General features: G+C 39.6%; 2 protein-coding genes and 1 pseudogene across 2 annotated transcripts; 1 reads left to right on the forward strand and 2 right to left on the reverse strand.

Moving 5' to 3' along the window:
• Positions 1-862: 862 nt before the first annotated feature.
• Positions 863-12061, reverse strand: ddx23 (DEAD (Asp-Glu-Ala-Asp) box polypeptide 23). Its single transcript, XM_073874978.1, has 17 exons — positions 11907-12061; positions 11229-11401; positions 11017-11125; positions 10797-10889; positions 10640-10705; positions 10374-10512; positions 9081-9214; positions 6244-6356; positions 5874-6017; positions 5474-5699; positions 5215-5360; positions 4926-5103; positions 4540-4782; positions 2324-2475; positions 2126-2234; positions 1565-1739; positions 863-1473 (listed from the first exon to the last, which is right to left on the reverse strand). Exons 2-17 carry the CDS (start codon positions 11399-11401, stop codon positions 1250-1252), a joined length of 2424 nt encoding a protein of 807 aa, XP_073731079.1. The 5' UTR covers positions 11907-12061; the 3' UTR covers positions 863-1249.
• LOC141369403 (5S ribosomal RNA) lies at positions 8211-8327 on the reverse strand (annotated as a pseudogene).
• A 610-nt stretch (positions 12062-12671) lies between the features above and the next one.
• On the forward strand, positions 12672-18118 carry birc7 (baculoviral IAP repeat containing 7). The gene is made up of 7 exons (XM_055187799.2): positions 12672-13378; positions 13823-13922; positions 14457-14538; positions 14754-14793; positions 16234-16455; positions 16793-16858; positions 17823-18118. Exons 1-7 carry the CDS (start codon positions 12814-12816, stop codon positions 18023-18025), a joined length of 1278 nt encoding a protein of 425 aa, XP_055043774.2. The 5' UTR covers positions 12672-12813; the 3' UTR covers positions 18026-18118.
• The last annotated feature ends 1044 nt before the right edge of the window (positions 18119-19162 follow it).

Consider the following 19162-nt stretch of genomic DNA (forward strand, 5'->3'; position numbering starts at 1 on the left):
GATGGATCCATGTTCTCATTCTGTTTACACCAAATTCTGACTCTACTAACTGAACGTCTCAACAGAAATCGAGACTCATCAGACCAGGCAAAATTTTTCCAGTCTTTAACTGTCCAATTTTGATGAGCTCGTGCAAATTGTAGCCTCTTTTTCCTATTTGTAGTGGAGATGATGGTACCCGGTGGGGTCTTCTGCTGTTGTAGCACATCCACCTCAAGGTTGTGCGTGTTGTGGCTTCACAAATGCTTTGCTGCATACCTCGGTTGTAACGAGTGGTTATTTCAGTCAAAGTTGCTCTTCTATCAGCTTGAATCAGTCGGTCCATTCTCCTCTGACCTCTAGCATCAACAAGGCATTTTTGCCCACAGGACTGCTGCATACTATATGTTTTTCACACCATTCTTTGTAAACCCTAGAAATGGTTGAAAATGCATGAAAATCCCAGTAACTGAGCCGATTGTGAAATACTCCGACCGGCCCGTCTGGCACCAATGACCATGCCACGCTCCAAATTGCTTAAATCACCTTTCTTTCCCATTCTGACATTCAGTTTGGCGTTCAGGAGATTGTCTTCACCAAGACCACACCCCTAAATGCATTGACGCAACTGCCATGTGATTGGTTGATTAGATAATTGCATTAATGAGAAACTGTTCCTAATAATCCTTTAGGTGAGTGTATCCTGTATGTAAAATACAGGTTCACTCATCTTATATAGCACTTGAATCATTCAATAAATGAATATCTGAAATTTCAAGTAAGATTACATAAACTTTTAACTGAAATAGATTAGAAACTTGAACAACTACCCAATATATGCATTAAAATCTTTGAAAACCTATAGCATAAAAATAAAAGACCATTATATTGTCAAAAGGTCTTTATTTTCAACCCACAGAATGGTTTAGTTTGTCTTTCGAAAACAATATGTATATATGCATTCATATTGACATAATGGTATTTTCCACAATTTACACAATTAAATGTAAAAGGCAGGTGATTGTGCCTTTATATGCTTATGCTTCTAACGGTCAATCATGGGGTGGTGTGACAGAGGGTTCTGTAGGGTAGCATGTTTTTCTATTTATCTAAAAATTCCTTCAATAACTGATCACATGTTTAATTGAAGAAAGGCCTAAAGAAAGCACAACCAGTAGATAAACACAAAAAAACCCGGAATAGGAATAACATAATAAAATGAAAACATCTTTGAGAATCAATGAGAGCCATGAGTAGCTGGAGGTTTGGCTCAAGCAAAGATGGTCTCCTCTCTTCTCTTCTTGGTAAGGATGGTGCCAGGTTTGTGCTGGGCATCGGGATGGTTGGCCAGCTCGGGCGGGCAGTTGGACACAGGGCTTTCTAGGATGGCCTGTTTGAGATCGTAGAAGACGGTCGAGTCCTCTTTGGTCAGGAAGGTCATGGCCACACCACTCTTACCAGCACGACCCGTTCGGCCAATACGATGGATATAGTCTAGAGAAAAAATCCAGTTAATGTTAACCATGGTTCAAAACATCTCAGTTTGACTAATGGTCACAAACAAACATGAAATCTCTTAATTTACCTTCAATGTTCTTGGCCATGTCATAGTTAAGGACCATGGAGACGTCGTGGATGTCGATACCTCTACCTGCCACGTCTGTGGCCACCAGGATGTCTTTAGCTCCGGCCTTCAGGTTAGACAGCGCAAACTCTCTCTGTTCCTGACCTTTACCACCGTGAAGTGTACAAGCATTGTACTGATGGAAATAAAACATTGATGGTTAATTTTTACGAATTATTTTAAATTTGCCAAAAATTAACAGTACAGAAGTGTTGGACTGAAAAACCTACTACATCATACTCTAAGTAGACAGCAAAACATACTTTACGACCACTGCCTGTATCCTTTTATTTACTTCTGAAATGTCCTTCAAACTAAACTCGTAAAATTAATGACGTATAATGAGCCCCATCACCATCTAATGTAAAGTGTAAAGCACTTTAAATGTATGTAATATACTGTAACTAATGATATAAAAAAAGTTGTGGCTGTGAAAGATAATGGATATACTCAGAGCGAAATGTATAGAAAATCCTCTACTGTCATCATCTCTACTTTATTACAGAATTTTAATGAACTCACTCCCATCTTCTCCAGAGACTTGGCCAGAACGTCGCAACCCTTCTTTTGGTTAACGAAGATGATGATGGGCGGCTCGAAGCCACTGTTCAAAACTTCCAACAGCTTCTTCCTGTAAATGTACACAAGAATGTTTAGGGGAAATTGTTTTGGCAAGACGGCTTGTGTAGGATATGAAAGACTCTGTGTTTGTGCTCTGACCTCTTTTCACCCTCGGACATGAGGATGACCTTCTGTTCAACCCTCTCGTGAGGTTTGCCTGCAGAGCCGATGTACACGACTGCTGGACGCCGCAGGTAACTCCTCGCCAAACGCTCCACAGCTGGTGGCATAGTGGCCGTAAACATGACCGTCTACAAATATGAAATGACGACAAAAACATGAGATGATTCATTTGTGAAAATGGACTGACTGATTCATTAAAAGAACTATATTCATGGATTAAAGTGAAAAAATTCTTCTGACAAATTTTTTTCAAGCTTAGTCATATTCTTTATGTAAAGAGACGAGACCAATAGCATTTTAAGGAGAGATACTTTTTTTGCCATTAATGCCATATTGAAGTCTACTGTGGCATATATACGGTTGCCAACTGTCTATGATTTTTGTCATGTTTTGGTCAATAGGCTTTGTGCCCAGCTGCACCACCTTCTGAACTTCAGCCAGCTCCTTGTTTCCTGTCTGCCATTATTGGACAAACTAATTAATCCAGGTGTGCCTGACCTCAGTAGTCACAAACAAACTGATTAATCCACGTGTGTTTAATTATTGTTGTTGTGACTACTGAGGTCAGGCACACCTGGATTAATCAGTTTGTCCAATAATGGCAGACAGGAAACAAGGAGCTGGCTGAAGTTCAGGAAGTAGTGCAGCTGGGCATAAAGCCTATTCTTTCAAATTGATTATTTAAAATCCTTTAATTTTTTTTTTTAATACATTATATTATATATGGGTGATTATTATATGATTGGAGATACATTTGGTGTCCAAAGTAATTTTTTTAAATAGTTATATTCTAATTATTGCAGTAACAGTGTTTACAGTCTTGTATATGTATTTGTGTGAGAAAGTGCGTTTCTCTGTATATGCCTTCCAGTTCTGTTACATACTGTCAACACTGTTACTCTACCTTGATAACAGAATTTTGACAAGGACTCATTTGGAAATTAAGCAGGAAATAATGAAAATATTTATTATAAACATAAATTCTGATCTAATTTAAGTCTGTAAATTTTGGATTGCTTTTCTTGTATCGATTTTCTGCTGTTGCGTGCTGGTCATGCTTGCGCATGCAATTTAGCCGAATGCCATAGGTGCTCTGCATCTCATATTTAGGAGTTCATCAAACAAAACATCAAGTTTTCATAAACATTAGTGTTTTTCGACGGGTATAAGTTTTAAAATGTATTTAAAACAGGATGGTTATCTTGTCAAAAGTTAAATTACACAACAGGTAAGCAGTTTCTTTAAATTTCGGGGATGACACGGAAAATATCTGCACTGAAACTATATTTATGCCTGACATGACTGTTTTTCTTGTGATTTAATATTATGGTCAGTGTTCACTTTCAAATGATGGAAAAGAGATTCCTGAAATAAATAATATAAGAATCATCAGTTGTTTCTGTACCTAAAGTGATCAGAGATGATCAAAGTCAAAGTAAGCAAGCAGGTATTTTTGTGCTAAATAATAACACGTAGTGTCTATAAAATCATTAATTTCAGTGTTTTTCTTGTTATAAATTAACATTTAATGAATTGTATACAAAGCTTAGTTTTTATCATCTACAGTAACAATCCCAAATTATATGTCATTTTTTCGTTTTTTTTTGTCAAGACTGCTTTGACGCGCTAAATCTCCAAATTAAATAAAATCGCTGAATTGTAGCTGGGGTTTCAAAGACAGGATCACATTTGTTATTTTTTAGGTTTAGTTTTCAAAATGTTTTTTGTTATATCTTTGTGTGATGTTTTGTAGATTGTGGCTTTAAAATGTTATGAGGAATGATTAAACAAATGTTTATGTTGCCTTACATTTGACCTTAAAAAAATATATAAATGCATTGTCAGTTTTGTCTCTGTCATCACTTGAAAGACAGTTTTGATGTTTATGTGTGCTGCTTGTTAAAGAAAATAAAGAAATAAAGAAAATAAAAGTTACCCATTTGTACCTGGTCTGGCCCCCTCCCAACCCATGCACACACACATAGATGATTCGACTATCGGTCGACTATAGAAAGATTTGACAATTCTGATTCAAATATGTAAATCCTTAGTCGAGGACACCCCTAGTTAGATGTACTGCATATAGATATTTGGATTAGAACTGAATACATATTTTTACTATAGTAATGTCCATGGCTTGAAAGATTACATGCTAAGCCTTGAAAATACAATTTGACAAAGTAATCCCTTACCTGTCTGTATTTATGTTTGCCCAACTCAAAGTTCTGCATCATTTTTTCTGGGTCCTCCGCGTCATCTGTGTCTGGCTTCTGATTTGTCACAGGAATGTATTCAAGAATCTTCTGTACATCGGGTTCAAAACCCATGTCAATCATTCTGTCAGCTTCATCCAGTACCACATACGTGCACCTGCTCAGGACGAGGTATCGGTTCTCCAACACGTCAATCAAACGACCAGGTGTGGCTATGACAATCTGAAAACGACAGCAGAAAACTCATAATTATATCTATATAGCAGATATCTGCTGTTTACTATTAATGAATGCCACCCAAATGATGCCTAAAAGTTTTATTATAGCCCATCAAGAACAACAAACAGCTGGATTTTTCTTCTCACCTCACATCCCATTCTGAGTTTGAACCCTTGATCTTCTCTGGATATTCCACCAATCACGGCTACAGTCCTGATTCCCAGCGGTTTGCCGAATTTAATGGTCTCCTCTTCGATCTGCTGTGCCAGCTCACGAGTGGGGGCCAGAATTACGGCATACGGTCCCTGATCCGAATCCTCAATTCTATAATTGAAACACACGTTTATGCACAATGTACTGGAATACAAGCCACCTGTTTCCTTAAAAAAAATGTAAAAAATATCTTGCTCATGTCATTTCACCCAAAAAACTCACCTGTCAATCTTAGGGAGAGTGGTGATCCAGACCAACAGAGGAATGAGGAAGGCTGCGGTTTTACCGCTACCAGTCTCAGCCACACCGATGATGTCACGGTTCTGTAAACCAATAGGAATAGCCTGTCTCTGGATAGGAGTTGGATCCTTATAAAGACAAAAATTAAAGTTTTCATTAAAAATGAACATTTACGGATTAAGAACAACACAACCTCCATGCATGGTTCAATTTAGCGTGCATGAGATGTGAAGGATCTGACCTTATAGCCACACTTCTCGATGACCTCCAGAATGTGTGGCGGCAGCGAATACTCCTTCCAGTTGCGGATGGGGTTGGGGATCTTCCCTCCTTTGGTTGTGATGCTGTAGTCTTCTCTGAAGATTCTCCAGTCTCTGTCGGTCATCTCCTCCAGCTTCTTTTGAGACCAGTGCCGGTCGTCCCAACGCTGTTTGGCTTCCTTCTTGCGCACCTTCTTCAGGCGTACCCTGTGCAAAACACAGGGAATTGACAGCATATTAATCACTGATGGATGTGTACGCTTGCCCTAAAGTTGTACTTACACAAAGTGGAGCTTTAATACTGAATGTCCAGAATAGATCAAATCATGGTGAATATTTAAGGTAAACGTCTTCATGTAATAATGAATGGATGTGTCTTACTCCTCCTGCTCTTTCTCCTCAAGGGTCCGTCTCTTCTCCATAAGGTCTCCATAGAAACGGGACTGATCTCTCTTCTGCTGTTTGAGATCGATGCCAGCGATGAAACCACGACCGTAGAGATGAACCTGATGCTTCTCTTTATATCTAAACACACCCAGAGAGTCAAACATGTGCTTTTATCATTTGACTCTTTAGCTCTAAATAAAGGTTAAGTTCATTCTGCTGTCACTTGCAGACCTATGATAGATTTTTATGCAGTAACTCTATATCGGTAATACTGTAAATAATAGCCAAATACAATGCATTATGATCAAATTACTTGTAAACTGAACAGAACTGCAGTGTTTTAACTGTCCCAAGAGACACTCACATTGGGTTGTAGTCGAGTGAAGTGTCTTCGGATGCGTCCCACTCAAAGACAAACTTCCTGTCGTTTAGATGGCGTGTGCGCCGACGTTTCTTTAGCCCACCGAGATAGCGCTCCTAAAGATGATATGGACAACGTAAGAATACACGTACACACCAAAGGAAATGTAAAATCGTGACTCGGACCATAGTTGCTCTTTAACACAGTTAAAGATTTGTAATCATCATGATAAACAAATGCAAAGTGTCAAAAAAGCAGTTGAGCGTGTGACAGAGTATTTCCAGGCCAAACTTACGCGCCTCCTTGTTTTTATTTAACATGGGTATCCGTTACGTATCATTGACCCCATATTCCTTTTATAGGGACTTTCCCCAGAAACGCACGCCCACACGCCAATCCGAGTAGAAGTCACAGGCATCACTGCACGCAACAGCTTTGTTTTATATCAATGGCACAAAAGAAGAAGTGTGTTTTTAATAATAATAATAGTAATAATTCCTTACATTTATAAAGCGCTTTTCTCAGTACTCAAAGCGCTTTACATATGAATGCGAGAATCTCCTCAACTACCACCAATGTGCAGCATCTACCTGGATGATGCGACGGCAGCCATATTGCGCCAGAACGCCCACCACACACCAGCTTATTAGTGGAGAGGAGACAGAGTGATATAGCCAATTAGTATGAGGGGATGTTTAGTAGGCCAATTGGTAAGTTTGGCCAGGATGCCGGTGCACACCCCTACTCTTTTTCGAAGGACATCCTGGGATTTTTAATGACCACAGAGAGTCAGGACCTCGGTTTAACGTCTCATCCGAAGGATGGTGCTTTTTTGACAGTATAGTGTCCCCATCACTATACTGGGGTGTTAGGACCCACACAGACCACAGGGTGAGCACTAGGGTTGTGCCGATAGACGATAGTATCGTGTATCGACGATCTTCAGACATATCGCCAACGGCAGGCTGTCATGGCGATAGTCAAGCCGATAGTTGGCGAATTGTTATTATTATTATTATCATCATCGTAGTTTTACATTAACATGCACATTGCATGCTTTTCCTCATTTGAGGGTTTGTGGGCTTCACTTTACGCGGAGAGCTTGTAAAGAGAGAATTCCTTCTTGCACGTACCTGCACGTCAGCAGCTGCGCTTCTCTCTGTCTCACGTGCACGCGCTCTGGCATCTGTCCAAAAACTTAACGTAAACTAAAGTAGTAATCCTTATGCATTTATCCAGTTTAATGCGAGCTGAGGCAAACTATTCCTTTTGTTTAAAATATATAACCCGCTGCATATTGGCGCCTCTCTCACTCTCGCGTATGTGCAGAGAGACCTGCGCTCTGTTTAAAGTTAGATCACTAGGTAGTATGATATGCATTTCAAGGAGTTGAAGCAATACACCCCTCGTGTTTAAAATATGACTGTGTTTAAAACATGATCGCGTTTCGCTGGACTTTAAAAAGGCACATCTAAAGGCACCACTGCGTGTAGCCTTCTGCAACAGCACTAAACAAATGCATTGAATTGTTTGTATGTTTGTGCGCGTCTGTGTGCGCAGGTTTTTACAGTCATTAAGTAATCATGTTAAATAATCAGGATTATGATTTTTCCCATAATTGAGCAACCCTAGCTTTGACATTTCCTTGCACCAGAGAGGCTGTTAGCGCACAGAGGGTTAAAACCAGCGAGTCTCGTTCCCTGGCACACAGGGCATTAGAGCGCCTGATGACGCTCTCGGATTAATAGCATCAGTTTTAAGAAGGTTGCGGTCATGACAGTGTTGCTCTTGTTCTTTTTTGTCCACCAATCAAGTGACTTCTCATAATAAGTAAAAAAGAAAAAAAAATAGTAAACTACTCCGATACTATCGTGTATCGCCGATCTCACAGGCTGACGATAGGACGATCTCAAAATGAGCCATATCGCCCAACACTAGTGAGCACCCCCTGCTGGTCTCACTAACACCTCTACCAGCAGCAACCTGGTTTTCCCAGGTGGTCTCCCATCCAAGTACTGACCAGGCTCAGCCCTGCTTAGCTTCAGTGGGCAAGCTGTCTTGGGCTACAGGGTGATATGGCTGCTGATTTTTGGATGTAAGGAGAAGAAATTTTGTACAGCTTTTCAAGTAATCCAGCCTTATGGAAACAATGGATTTGGTTTGTTTATCCGGGGTAGCAGCAGAGTTTTGCGTGTGTGTTTGTTTCACGCTGGATTTCGTTGAAATTGGGCGGTCCCAACTGGATCATGTGCCGCAGGCGGTAAGTAAAACTGCATCAAATGTCTGTTTTGTTGGCATGTAAATGCATATAATGTAAACAACACAAATCATACGTTTTCCACAGATAATGGGATAATGTTTTGTGTGTTGCTTGCTCGTGATTCACTCCTCCCGCTGGACGCCTCTGGGATCTCGTGATCTGTCTTTTATAAATCTGATAAAACTAAAGACTCTTTGGATGTATGAAGGATGTAATACTACTCTATAGGTACTCAAGATTAACATGAGATGAGCAGAAACAGCGTGTCTTATGTTAGCTTTAAAACCAGGGGTGTATTCCAGAAAGCGGTTTTAACTTACCATCAGCGAAAGCCTGAACTTTTCGGTTAATTAAAACAAAACCTGCTAACCCTAATCATGTCGGTTCCAAAGCACCTGATAGTTAATTCATTCAACTTCCTACTGGTAACAGAGAGTTAATGCATGCACACTGGGGATAGATAAATGCATTTTCAATTTCAGACATATGTCCCTTAACCAGCTTTCTGGAATACCCCCTGGTGTAAACAAACAGCCTCTTAGAGTTTGAAGCAGGGTCAAACAGTGTAAAAATGGTTTACCTTTATGGCATGCAGTTCCTTTACTTTGTCTTTTTCCTCTCGGATCTTCTGCCGTCCATCATCTTCTTCATTTCCATTGTTCTCTCTCTCCATCCGCTCTCGCCTTTCTCGCCGCTCTCTCTCTTGAGGATCCTCTGCAGGTAAAATCAATGCATCCATCAATACATGTTCTCTATTTTATTTTATCCATGTCTAAGTTTACACAATATTCGCAAGTCCGGAGTATAGTACAGCCTTGCAAAGTAAAGTTTGACACGTTTGTGCACACAGACGTTCGCCGCATGTTCATTGCAACAAAATTGCTTACCTGCTATCAAAAGCATTTTCCACCTCTTGATAACTGTATTATGATGTGTTATATTTTTATTTCTTTTTTAAACTATGTATTTATTTTTATTATTAATAGTTCTTATTGTTGCTTTTCTTTTAAAATTGTATTTATGATTTATTCTAAGACTGCTCTGTACAGCACCTTGGGCAGCACTAAGCTGTAATTGTGTGCTTTATAAATAAATAAACTAAACTAAACAACACAAGAGGCATTAACTCCTTACACGCCGATCAAACATAGACATTTCTCAGACCGTGGTATCGATCCCCGGTATCGGGGACTTTTAACGAGTACGAGTACTTTAGAAAATGTGGTATCAAGTACGATACCCGATACCAGTATCAGTGCATCCCTAACAGCAATGCATCTCCTGGGCTACATACTACATTCTCCTGTAGGCGCATGCGCAACCTACACATACGATGTACGCGAGGTTTCGAAAATCCCTACGTACATGTAAAAAAAAGACTATACTTTGGCTAGACAACTGTGGACCCTCCTGGTAGGGCTGCACGATAAATCGCATGCGATACCACGCGCATCTCGTAAGTAAAGCCGGTTCCTTGATTAGAAGTGAATCGGCATCAGCTGTTTACAGATGGAGCGGCATTTACTACACAGAGCTGTAGTTCACTGACAATCGGGGCAATTTCGCATTCATTATCGCGAACGTATCGCCTGCGATATGTATGCGATATGGCCCAGTTTGTCAGGAAACTACAGCTCTGTGTAGTAAATGCCGCTCCATCTGAAAGCAGCTGATGGCGATTTACTACTAATCAAGGAACCGGCATTACTGACGAGATGCGCGTGGCATTGCGTGGGATTTATCATGCAGCCCTAGTTCCTGGTGATGAGAATTAGGTCATGCGGGTGGGGCATGGACGGCTGAAGTATACTTTGGGCTTAAGTGGGCAGTTCCTTTCACACAATCAAATGTGTAGTCACGGCAGAATACACACCTAACATCTTCCTCCCGATGTCCTGAAATACTCGTCGTTTTTTCCTCTCCTCCTCCACCTGTCTCCGCCGTTCCTCCATCGCTTGTTCTCTTCGCTTGATAGCTTCAGCTTCACGCTCTGCTTTAGACAGGAATTTGGGCTGCAGAAGAAGAATTTAAGTTGTAGTTTAGAAATCAAACAATACAGACGAACAAGAAAACAACCTGGAAACACACAGTAAACAAGCGCACTGCGGTACATAATTAAAAAAAAAAAAATCTCATTACCTTAGATTCTGCCTCCTCCTCTGCTTTCTTCTTGGCTAGAAGCTCTTCAAGGGAGAGAGGCTGCACCTAAAAAAATCAAGTCCAAAAAATGTAGGTCAGAAACGCACATAATATGCATCATACAACATCCATCATTACATGAAATATAATGGGACACCTTCTCCTTTTTCTTCTCATCATCTTCATCTTCCTCTTTTTTCAGATCTTTTTCTCTCTTTAGTTTTAAATCCCTGGATTTAGGAGAAGTGCTCCGAGAAGAGAAGGAACATACATGTAAGGTACATAACTATTATAAAGTAATATTGTGATTCAGAAATGTAGCAAATATTAAAAAAACCTCTATTATTCTTTATAATGTCAAGCGTTCTGTGAGCTTACCGAGATTTCCTGGACCGGTCTTTATCCCGTCTGTCTCTCTCTCTGTCTTTGCGGCTTCTGTCTCTGTCCTTCTCTCTGTCTCTTTCTTTGTCCTTTTGACGACGATCGCTAAAAACAACAGGAGAGCCCAGTTAATGCAAAGAACTATCATCACTAGTACGTGCATTATTATTTATATAAGAGGATATAAAGAGCATCTAGTTGTGCACACCGGTCTGGAGATTTGGATCTGCTGCGAGAGCGTTTGCGCTCACGAGACCGGTGACGTTTGCGCTCCCTGCCGGGAGATCCTTTACGATCCCTGGATCGAGACCGGCTGCGCTTACGAGCGTCCCGCTCCTTGCCTGCAGTGTCCAGGTCTTTCTTATCAGACTCGCCGGCCATCTTGAAAAATGGAGAAAAAAATTGTAAACAAAGCCTTACATGTAGTGATACGGTGATGTTTACAGTGTAAAACAATGCTGTGCATAATATAAGCTTATTGAGAAAATATAGGCAAGATATGTATCTTAATTTGGAGATATCTAACAACACTGTAACACATTTGTATAGGATTAAAAATGATTCATTTACCAGAAAATGTATTTTGCAAATGCCTTGCATTGACACAAGACATTTCACATACAAACACAAATATTAAATACCGACGTTTACAAAAATACTTAAATGTAACAGTTTAGTCAGTAAAACGGCTACGGGGTAATAGTGTTGCTGTAAATGTATTAGTTTGCTATTTTAATAATGGGGTTTCTGAACATGATAAACAAACACGTATTCCTCCAATAAATAAACCCGCTAGAAATTCACAGACTGCAATAAAACGTTAAACTCCTAAAGATTTGTAAGCATTCGGTCAATGAAAGAGCATGAAATCTAAGTATTTTCTCACCTTTAGTCCATAAAATTACAGGCGCTTACGAGGTCTGTTCGTTTTACAAAGCCGCCATGATGCTCACCGGATATGTGGCGAATTTCCTGTGAAGGATCATGGGAGTCGTAGTCAAAAGGCTTGTTCGACTTCATGCAGCGCCGTAAGAATCGACAGCCGGACGACGTCAAAATACCGCGAGAGCGATTCGCGAAATCATAAGGAGGAGTTTGCTTTTAAATCGCTCTCGTGGAACTTTGACGTCATCCGGCTGTCGGTTCTTGCGGCGCCGTATGAAGTCGAACAAGCCAAGATGTTTTATTTTTTTAGTCGTAGTCAACGATATGTTAAAGAAGCCGCACAATATTAGCCGCACAATTATTATTATTATTATTGCTCTATTGAATACTTGATTTTGATTGGTCTTCCCCAATATTAACAGTTTAAAACTAATAACACGCCTTTCTACAGGGCGTATGTTCTAATCCAGGTTTAGATTGGTTTACAAATCAGCTAATAATATTTATAAATCAATAATTTGTGTCCAGTTATATTTACTCGTGTCAAGTAGCCGAATACGCGCAATAATACACCCAGATAAAGCAGGGAAACAACCTGAACAGGTGCCTAGCAGAACAGGGCTTAAAATAAATATTATTATTAATGATTATTGTATTAAACTACTTATACATTTTTATAATATTTAGTTTATTATATTTAGTAGTATTTATTATACATTAGTTTATATTAAATCCATACATACATATATGTGACAGTTTAACACTTGTTAGAGATGACAATCACAATGAAGGGCATCTATTGTTTATGCTATTCAGTGCATGACCACAGGGCAGAACATTGTGACTGTTGCTATATTCTGGAAATCTGTGTGACATAGTAACCCGAACTACAGGCAATAATAGGCTGTATGGCCAATGCAGGTGAGGCTAAAACACACTTGAACGGTCCGGTATGGAAGGTGAGCAGCATGAGGGGCGATCGTGGAGATGAGCGCGAGAGAAGCAGACATATGGAGGCGGAGGTTCGGCTCGGGATGGGGAGTGAGGATGAAAGACTCCAGACTTTCCGAAACTGGCCAAGAGATGCGCCGGTGCGTCCCGCGGACCTAGCACGCGCTGGATTTTTCTATCTGCGTTACGGTGACACGGTGCAATGTTTCTGCTGTAACGGGATTCTTAGATACTGGGTTCAGGGAGACACCCCACTGAGTGAACATAAGAAACATTTTCCCACGTGCCGCTTTGTGATGGGAAGAGACGTGGGCAATGTTCCAGTGGGCTCCTCTGACTCAGTGGATGGACAGCTTTTGAGTCAACTGCAGAGGATGACCATGGACGAGCAGGAGGTGTCCGGACAGGCGGCGTACCCGGAGATGGAGTCAGAGGACAACAGACGGACCAGCTTCCACAACTGGCCCACCGGAGCATCCGTGCAGCCCGATACACTGGCACGAGCTGGCTTCTTCTATACAGGTTTGTCACAATAAATAAAAAATAGGTGTTTGTGCCATACTTGACGCTCGTATTAAACAATTACCATTGTGGCTTTTGGGGGGTTTCGGTTCAGCGAAACTGTGAAGCGAAACTTTCGCCGTTTCCCCTTTCTGCGCCAACAGTCACGCGCACTTCCAATCACGCGCACTATGAATGAACGGAATGAACGAGAGAGCCCGCGAGCCTCACATAGCAGCGCGTGCGCTTTACGACAAAAGAGTCATCGTTTATGCTGCCCGTTTACATACACAAAATACATATTTAATTACAAAAATTACAACTGAAATTAATTACGTTACAAAACTACCCCAGTGTTTTGATTTTGTGTTTTGTAAATGGTATCAAACGTTGATTTCCCTGCTTAAAAAAACAATAGAAACCATCACAGAAGCCCACTGAATACATGATAGCTGTGTTTTTCAGGTCATGGTGACAATGTGAAGTGTTTCTTTTGTGATGGTGGTCTGAGAAACTGGGAACCAGGAGATGACCCATGGCAGGAACACGCAAAATGGTTTCCACAGTGAGTGATCATTTTTTTGTATTTTAATGAAAAAAAGTTGAGATCTCACACTATTAAAGGTGCAGTGTGTAATTTTTAGAAGGATCTCTTGACAGAAATGCAATATAATATACAAAACTATATTATCAAAGGTGTATTAAGACCTTTCATAATGAACCGTTATGTGTTTATTACCTTAGAATAATATGTTTTTATCTACATACACAGAGGGTCTCCTTACATGGAAGTCGCCATTTTGGGCCGCCATGTTTCTACAGAAGCCCATAACGGACAATTTTTTTACTAAGTTGTCTCCGATGATGACCTGTTTGTCCGGTGGTAGCTACAAGTAGCTTTTCTATATGTTTCAAAAGCAATTCACAACCTCACCACTAGATGCCGCTAAAATTTACACACTGCACCTTTAAATTACAATACAATAACATACAAATAATGTACAGTCTGTAAAAGAGAACTGCTGGAGAATCTAATAAAAATTAATGTTGGCCATTATATTTTTTTAAATAAAGTTTTTATGTATATGTTCTTCGAAAGATGTGAATATTTACTCCAAAGCCGAGGGCGAGACTTTGTGAGCAACATTCAACAATCCCGTTTCAACATGAGTGAGAGAGCGGTAAGTTATAATTCAGCTTCATCAGTTTATTATATTACTAATATAATATAATATAGCAGCACCAAGGTCATGGGTTCGAATTCTGGAGAATGCACATACTAATAATATGTTTTGAGTGAATGCAGTCACTTTGTGTATATAAAAACATCGGCCAAATGTATTAACGTTTAACAGCAATGTAAGCCTTAAATATATCTGTATTTTAATTTTTAAAGGGTGATTCACCACCTCCAACTACAGGAAACAATACATCAGGTAAATGAATACAGATTTGTGTGTTTGTAGATTTAAAGTTAAAGGCGGAGTCCACAATGTTTGAAAAACGCGTTGGAAAAGGAGACGGGCCGACTACGAAAACACACTTATAGCCAATCAAATCAAATCAAATGCCGGGTTGCGTATGTGTGGGGCGGGTCTATCTACAGAAGGTCCAGATTCTATTGGGGTAGGGGCGTGTTTGTTTAGGTGATTTCAAATATCAACATTGGCTTTCAAACATCATGGACTCCGCCTTTAAGTGATAGAATTGTAAAAGTAGCCCAATGAAATACAGCAGTCAGTGAATTTTTGCCTTTCCAGTTATGCCCACTGAAAGTCACAACTATACCAATTTAACTACTGTGAATTACATGCAAATAAGAAGACCCATATTTTATTATGACTATATGAAACTACATTGAACTACTCATCTAGAACACTAAGCACTGAATTGTTGGTATTGATACAGCTTACAAAACATCTTTTTATTTAGTCAACACTGACTACATACACCGATGAGCCATTGCATTATGACCACCTGCCTAATATCATTGGGACGAGGCATTTATTTCACAAGGTGGCAATATGTTTCCTGGGGTATCAGTAGAAGGTCCTCCAATTTCTGTATATTACATATATGGTGGTGGTGAGCGCACACCCGTTTTTCCAAGTCAAACCACTAATTTCAGCTGATTTTTTTTTTACACCAAAAACAGTACTGTCCTAAAGCTGGTCCTTGGGTGGTATACTGTATATACTGCTCTGTGAACTGTAACCGTGCCATCGTTTAGTTTCCAGGTCCGGCCATTGCTCTAGGATGGGGTGGTTATAACTCATCATGGGTGTGATGTAATGAAACATTCAGTAAAAAAATATAACCTTGATATCTTTAATATTGACTGAGTAAAGTCAATGAGTCGATGAGTGAAATCAAACTTTGATGCTCCTAATGATGGTGGCCAGGTTTTTACAGCAAAACCCACCCAATTGCTCCTCAAAACTAGCCCCAAACCAGCCCTATTGCCTTTTAATGGGAGTTCTCCAGTAAAACTTATGTTCTGGGGGTAAGATTTGCATTTTTGGCAGGTTTTTGTTCATCTGATAAAATTTGCATCTTGGGCCTAAATATCACTATCATTATTGGGGTCGCTTCAACCCGCATACGTGAAAAACAGCCCGTGGCAACAGTGTTAAATCTCACAGATTATAAGACTTTAGCCTGGATTTCACAGACAGGGTCATTTTTTAGAAACGCATATTAGAATGCATAAGATTTGTATTATTTAAGACATTTATGAACCTTTCACCTGGTTAGGAGAGTCCTTTTCAGTTTGAGAGTTTTTACAATGAGTTCAACTTTTTTTTAATATTTGGCTAAATAAGTATAGCTAAATCACTTGTTTGCACCAATTCACTGTTCCTATGTTGTGTCCCCAGTGCCAGAGGTGTCAGGGGGTCAGAGTTCGGGGGCAGCAGTCATGTTATCTCCTGTAGTGCAGGCCGCGCTGCAGATGGGTTTCCAGCGCTCACTGGTGGAGAGTCTGGTGCAGTCACGCTACCTGCTCACCGGCTCGCACTACACCTCAGTCACTGACCTGGTGACCGACGTCTTACAGGCCGAAGAGGAGGAAAGGCAGACGCCGGAGTCCTCCAGACCAGGTGTAGAGCGCCATCTGTTTAAAATGTATAGATGCACCAAACGTAAATTATGTGGGAGGAGCCATAAATGTTGTTACAGAACCATACCGTGCATCTTGAACCACAGGCAGGGTACATCGATGGTTTAACATTTAGTGTAAATGTTTAAAGGTGTCTTTCATTGCAACAACAATATTGCAATTCATTCTCCTCTTCTCAAACCTGTCCTGGAGGACCCCTAGTCTCCTAGAGGGAGTCATACAAAACATGTAGGACTAGAGTTCCTCCAGGACAGGTTTGGAATCCCTATGGGATGTCCTGTTCTTCCCTCTAACAAGTGCATGTTTTGTTCCCTCAGAGACTGTGGCTACCCAGAGCAACAGCAGTACAGGTGGAAGGACGCAGACTACAGTCAGGGAGACAGGTCTGTATTAACATGCATTTCTGTTTCTATTGCTAAATTGGTTGTACAGAATTGCATTAAGTTTTGGGGTTGATCCCAGTGAACACAGATTAGCCCTTAATCAGTGTTCAAAAATTATGACGTTTTTGGTGTTTGGGGTCTGATAGACCCCAAACTTTTAAAGAGCGATTGCATAAGGAAATATACATTTGTTATATGGAAAACTATATGTCATTTTTTAAATTTACTTCTCAACTATACATTTATGTTGTGTTTTTGTGGAAATTTTGATTTTTTTTACCTATTTACTGCACAATTACTTAACTAGGCCATAAATTGGCTCATGAAAAATGATTTGTTTAAGAAAAAATCACTTAAATGTCGATCTTAATTAAATCTAAATTGTTTTTGGACATTGCTCTATGTGTTAGGGATAGTATACTGACATCTGCTGGTTTGTGGAAAAACTTTAAAAATTATAATTAAAGAAAGAAAGTGTAATGACCACATATATCCAATAGAGGTCCATAGGGACTCATTTCATTTCACTTAATTTTTAACTTCTCCTCACAACTTTATGATATATATTTTGTGAATATATATTTAAACATTCTGAAATACATAAAAAAAATTGTATTTTGTGTGTGTGTGAGATGGAAAGTTCATACCACTTTTTATTTATGCTCCAGGACCAGACCTTGGTTTATATATAGACATTTTCAGATTTATAATGGATTTACTTTTATACGGTCATTTTGACCCTAAACACCTTTAGAACAAGCCCATTTTTTGTGCATGTTAAGATAGATTATTTAGGAGAAGTCACAGAGTTTTATGCCCCTGAGATGAAGGTAACACTTTTAAAAAATGAAGAAAAAGTCCAGTGGGGCACCCTAAGACCCCAAACACTGATTAAGGGTTAAACGTGTAGCTTGAACACACTGTAAGATCATAGAGTTATCTTGTGTTTGAAATATTTTTCTAGTTCGATCTGACCTTAGTCCAGAGGAACAGTTGAGAAGGCTTCAGGAAGAGAAAACCTGTAAGGTGTGCATGGACAAATGCGTCTCAGTGGTCTTTATTCCCTGTGGTCATCTGGTCGTCTGCACCGACTGCGCAGCCAGTCTGCGCCACTGCCCCATCTGCCGGGCAGTCGTCCGAGGGAGCGTTCGAGCATTTATGTCTTGAAGATCACACATGCATGCAGCAACAAGCATCATTAAGAAGAATGCTGCATATGTTTTGGGATGTGTATTGCTAAAAATGGCTCAGTAGATATTATTAGCTCCTAAACCGTCTGTTAAAAAAAGCATATTAGAAGTGTTTGATATTTGACTGAACAGTGAAGGTATGCAGTATAAAATGCATTAATGAAGTGTTTAATAAAAGTCAGACCATGAGTCATGCCTACAAAATCAATCAAAAACCTTTTTGAAATTGAATGTATAACGACATTGACTTGTAAGAGAGCAAATAAGAGTTATATTTTGCTATTAGTGTACTATTATTGCATTGCACTGTTATTTTTAGTAATAAAAACAATTTGCATAACTATGTTTACAATGTTTTTTTAAGGACAGATTTTTAAGCACTTCGGACCAGACAATTTATTGTTTGTGTAAAAAACCGTGTTTGTCGACATGAATAAATAGCACACTCTAAAAATATGCTGGGTCATTTTCAACCCAGCATTGGGTCAAAAAGGGATGAACCCAACCCATTGGGTGGTAATTTAACCTATAGACCAGGGGTCTCCAAACTTTGTGTGAGCAAGGGCAATGGATAAAACAATCCAGAGGGCTACTTTTTTGATATAGTCTACTCAAAACGTATTTATTTTACTTGTTGATATGTTTTTAACATACATAAAAGAAGCTTAGCTAATATAATAATATGTAATAAATAATTATTAAAATTGAGGCTATTAATAGAATGTGCTTTGGCGTGCAATTCACAGTCTCTGTGTGGGCAACTTGGTGCCCATGGGCACCATGTTGGAGACCAATGCTATAGACAGTTTCAGAAGCAACAACATAAACTAAACGGCTTCAACTTCAAGGTACAAAGTCAGTTTAACAACTAGCCAGACCGATAAATAAATACAGACCGGAAGTTCACTTTGGTTCACTTCTGTAACCGCGACAACGTGCGTTTAAAGGTGACATATCATGAAAATCTGACTTTTTTCATGTTTAAGTGCTATAATTGGGACCCCAGTGCTTCTATCAAACTAGAAAATGTGAAAAAGATCAACCCAGTAACTTATTTTTGGTAAACCATCCTCTGCAAACATGTAAAAATATGTCATTGAAATTTGGCTCCCCT

This window comes from Misgurnus anguillicaudatus, chromosome 13 (assembly GCF_027580225.2).
Source record: "Misgurnus anguillicaudatus chromosome 13, ASM2758022v2, whole genome shotgun sequence".
Lineage (NCBI taxonomy): Eukaryota > Metazoa > Chordata > Actinopteri > Cypriniformes > Cobitidae > Misgurnus > Misgurnus anguillicaudatus.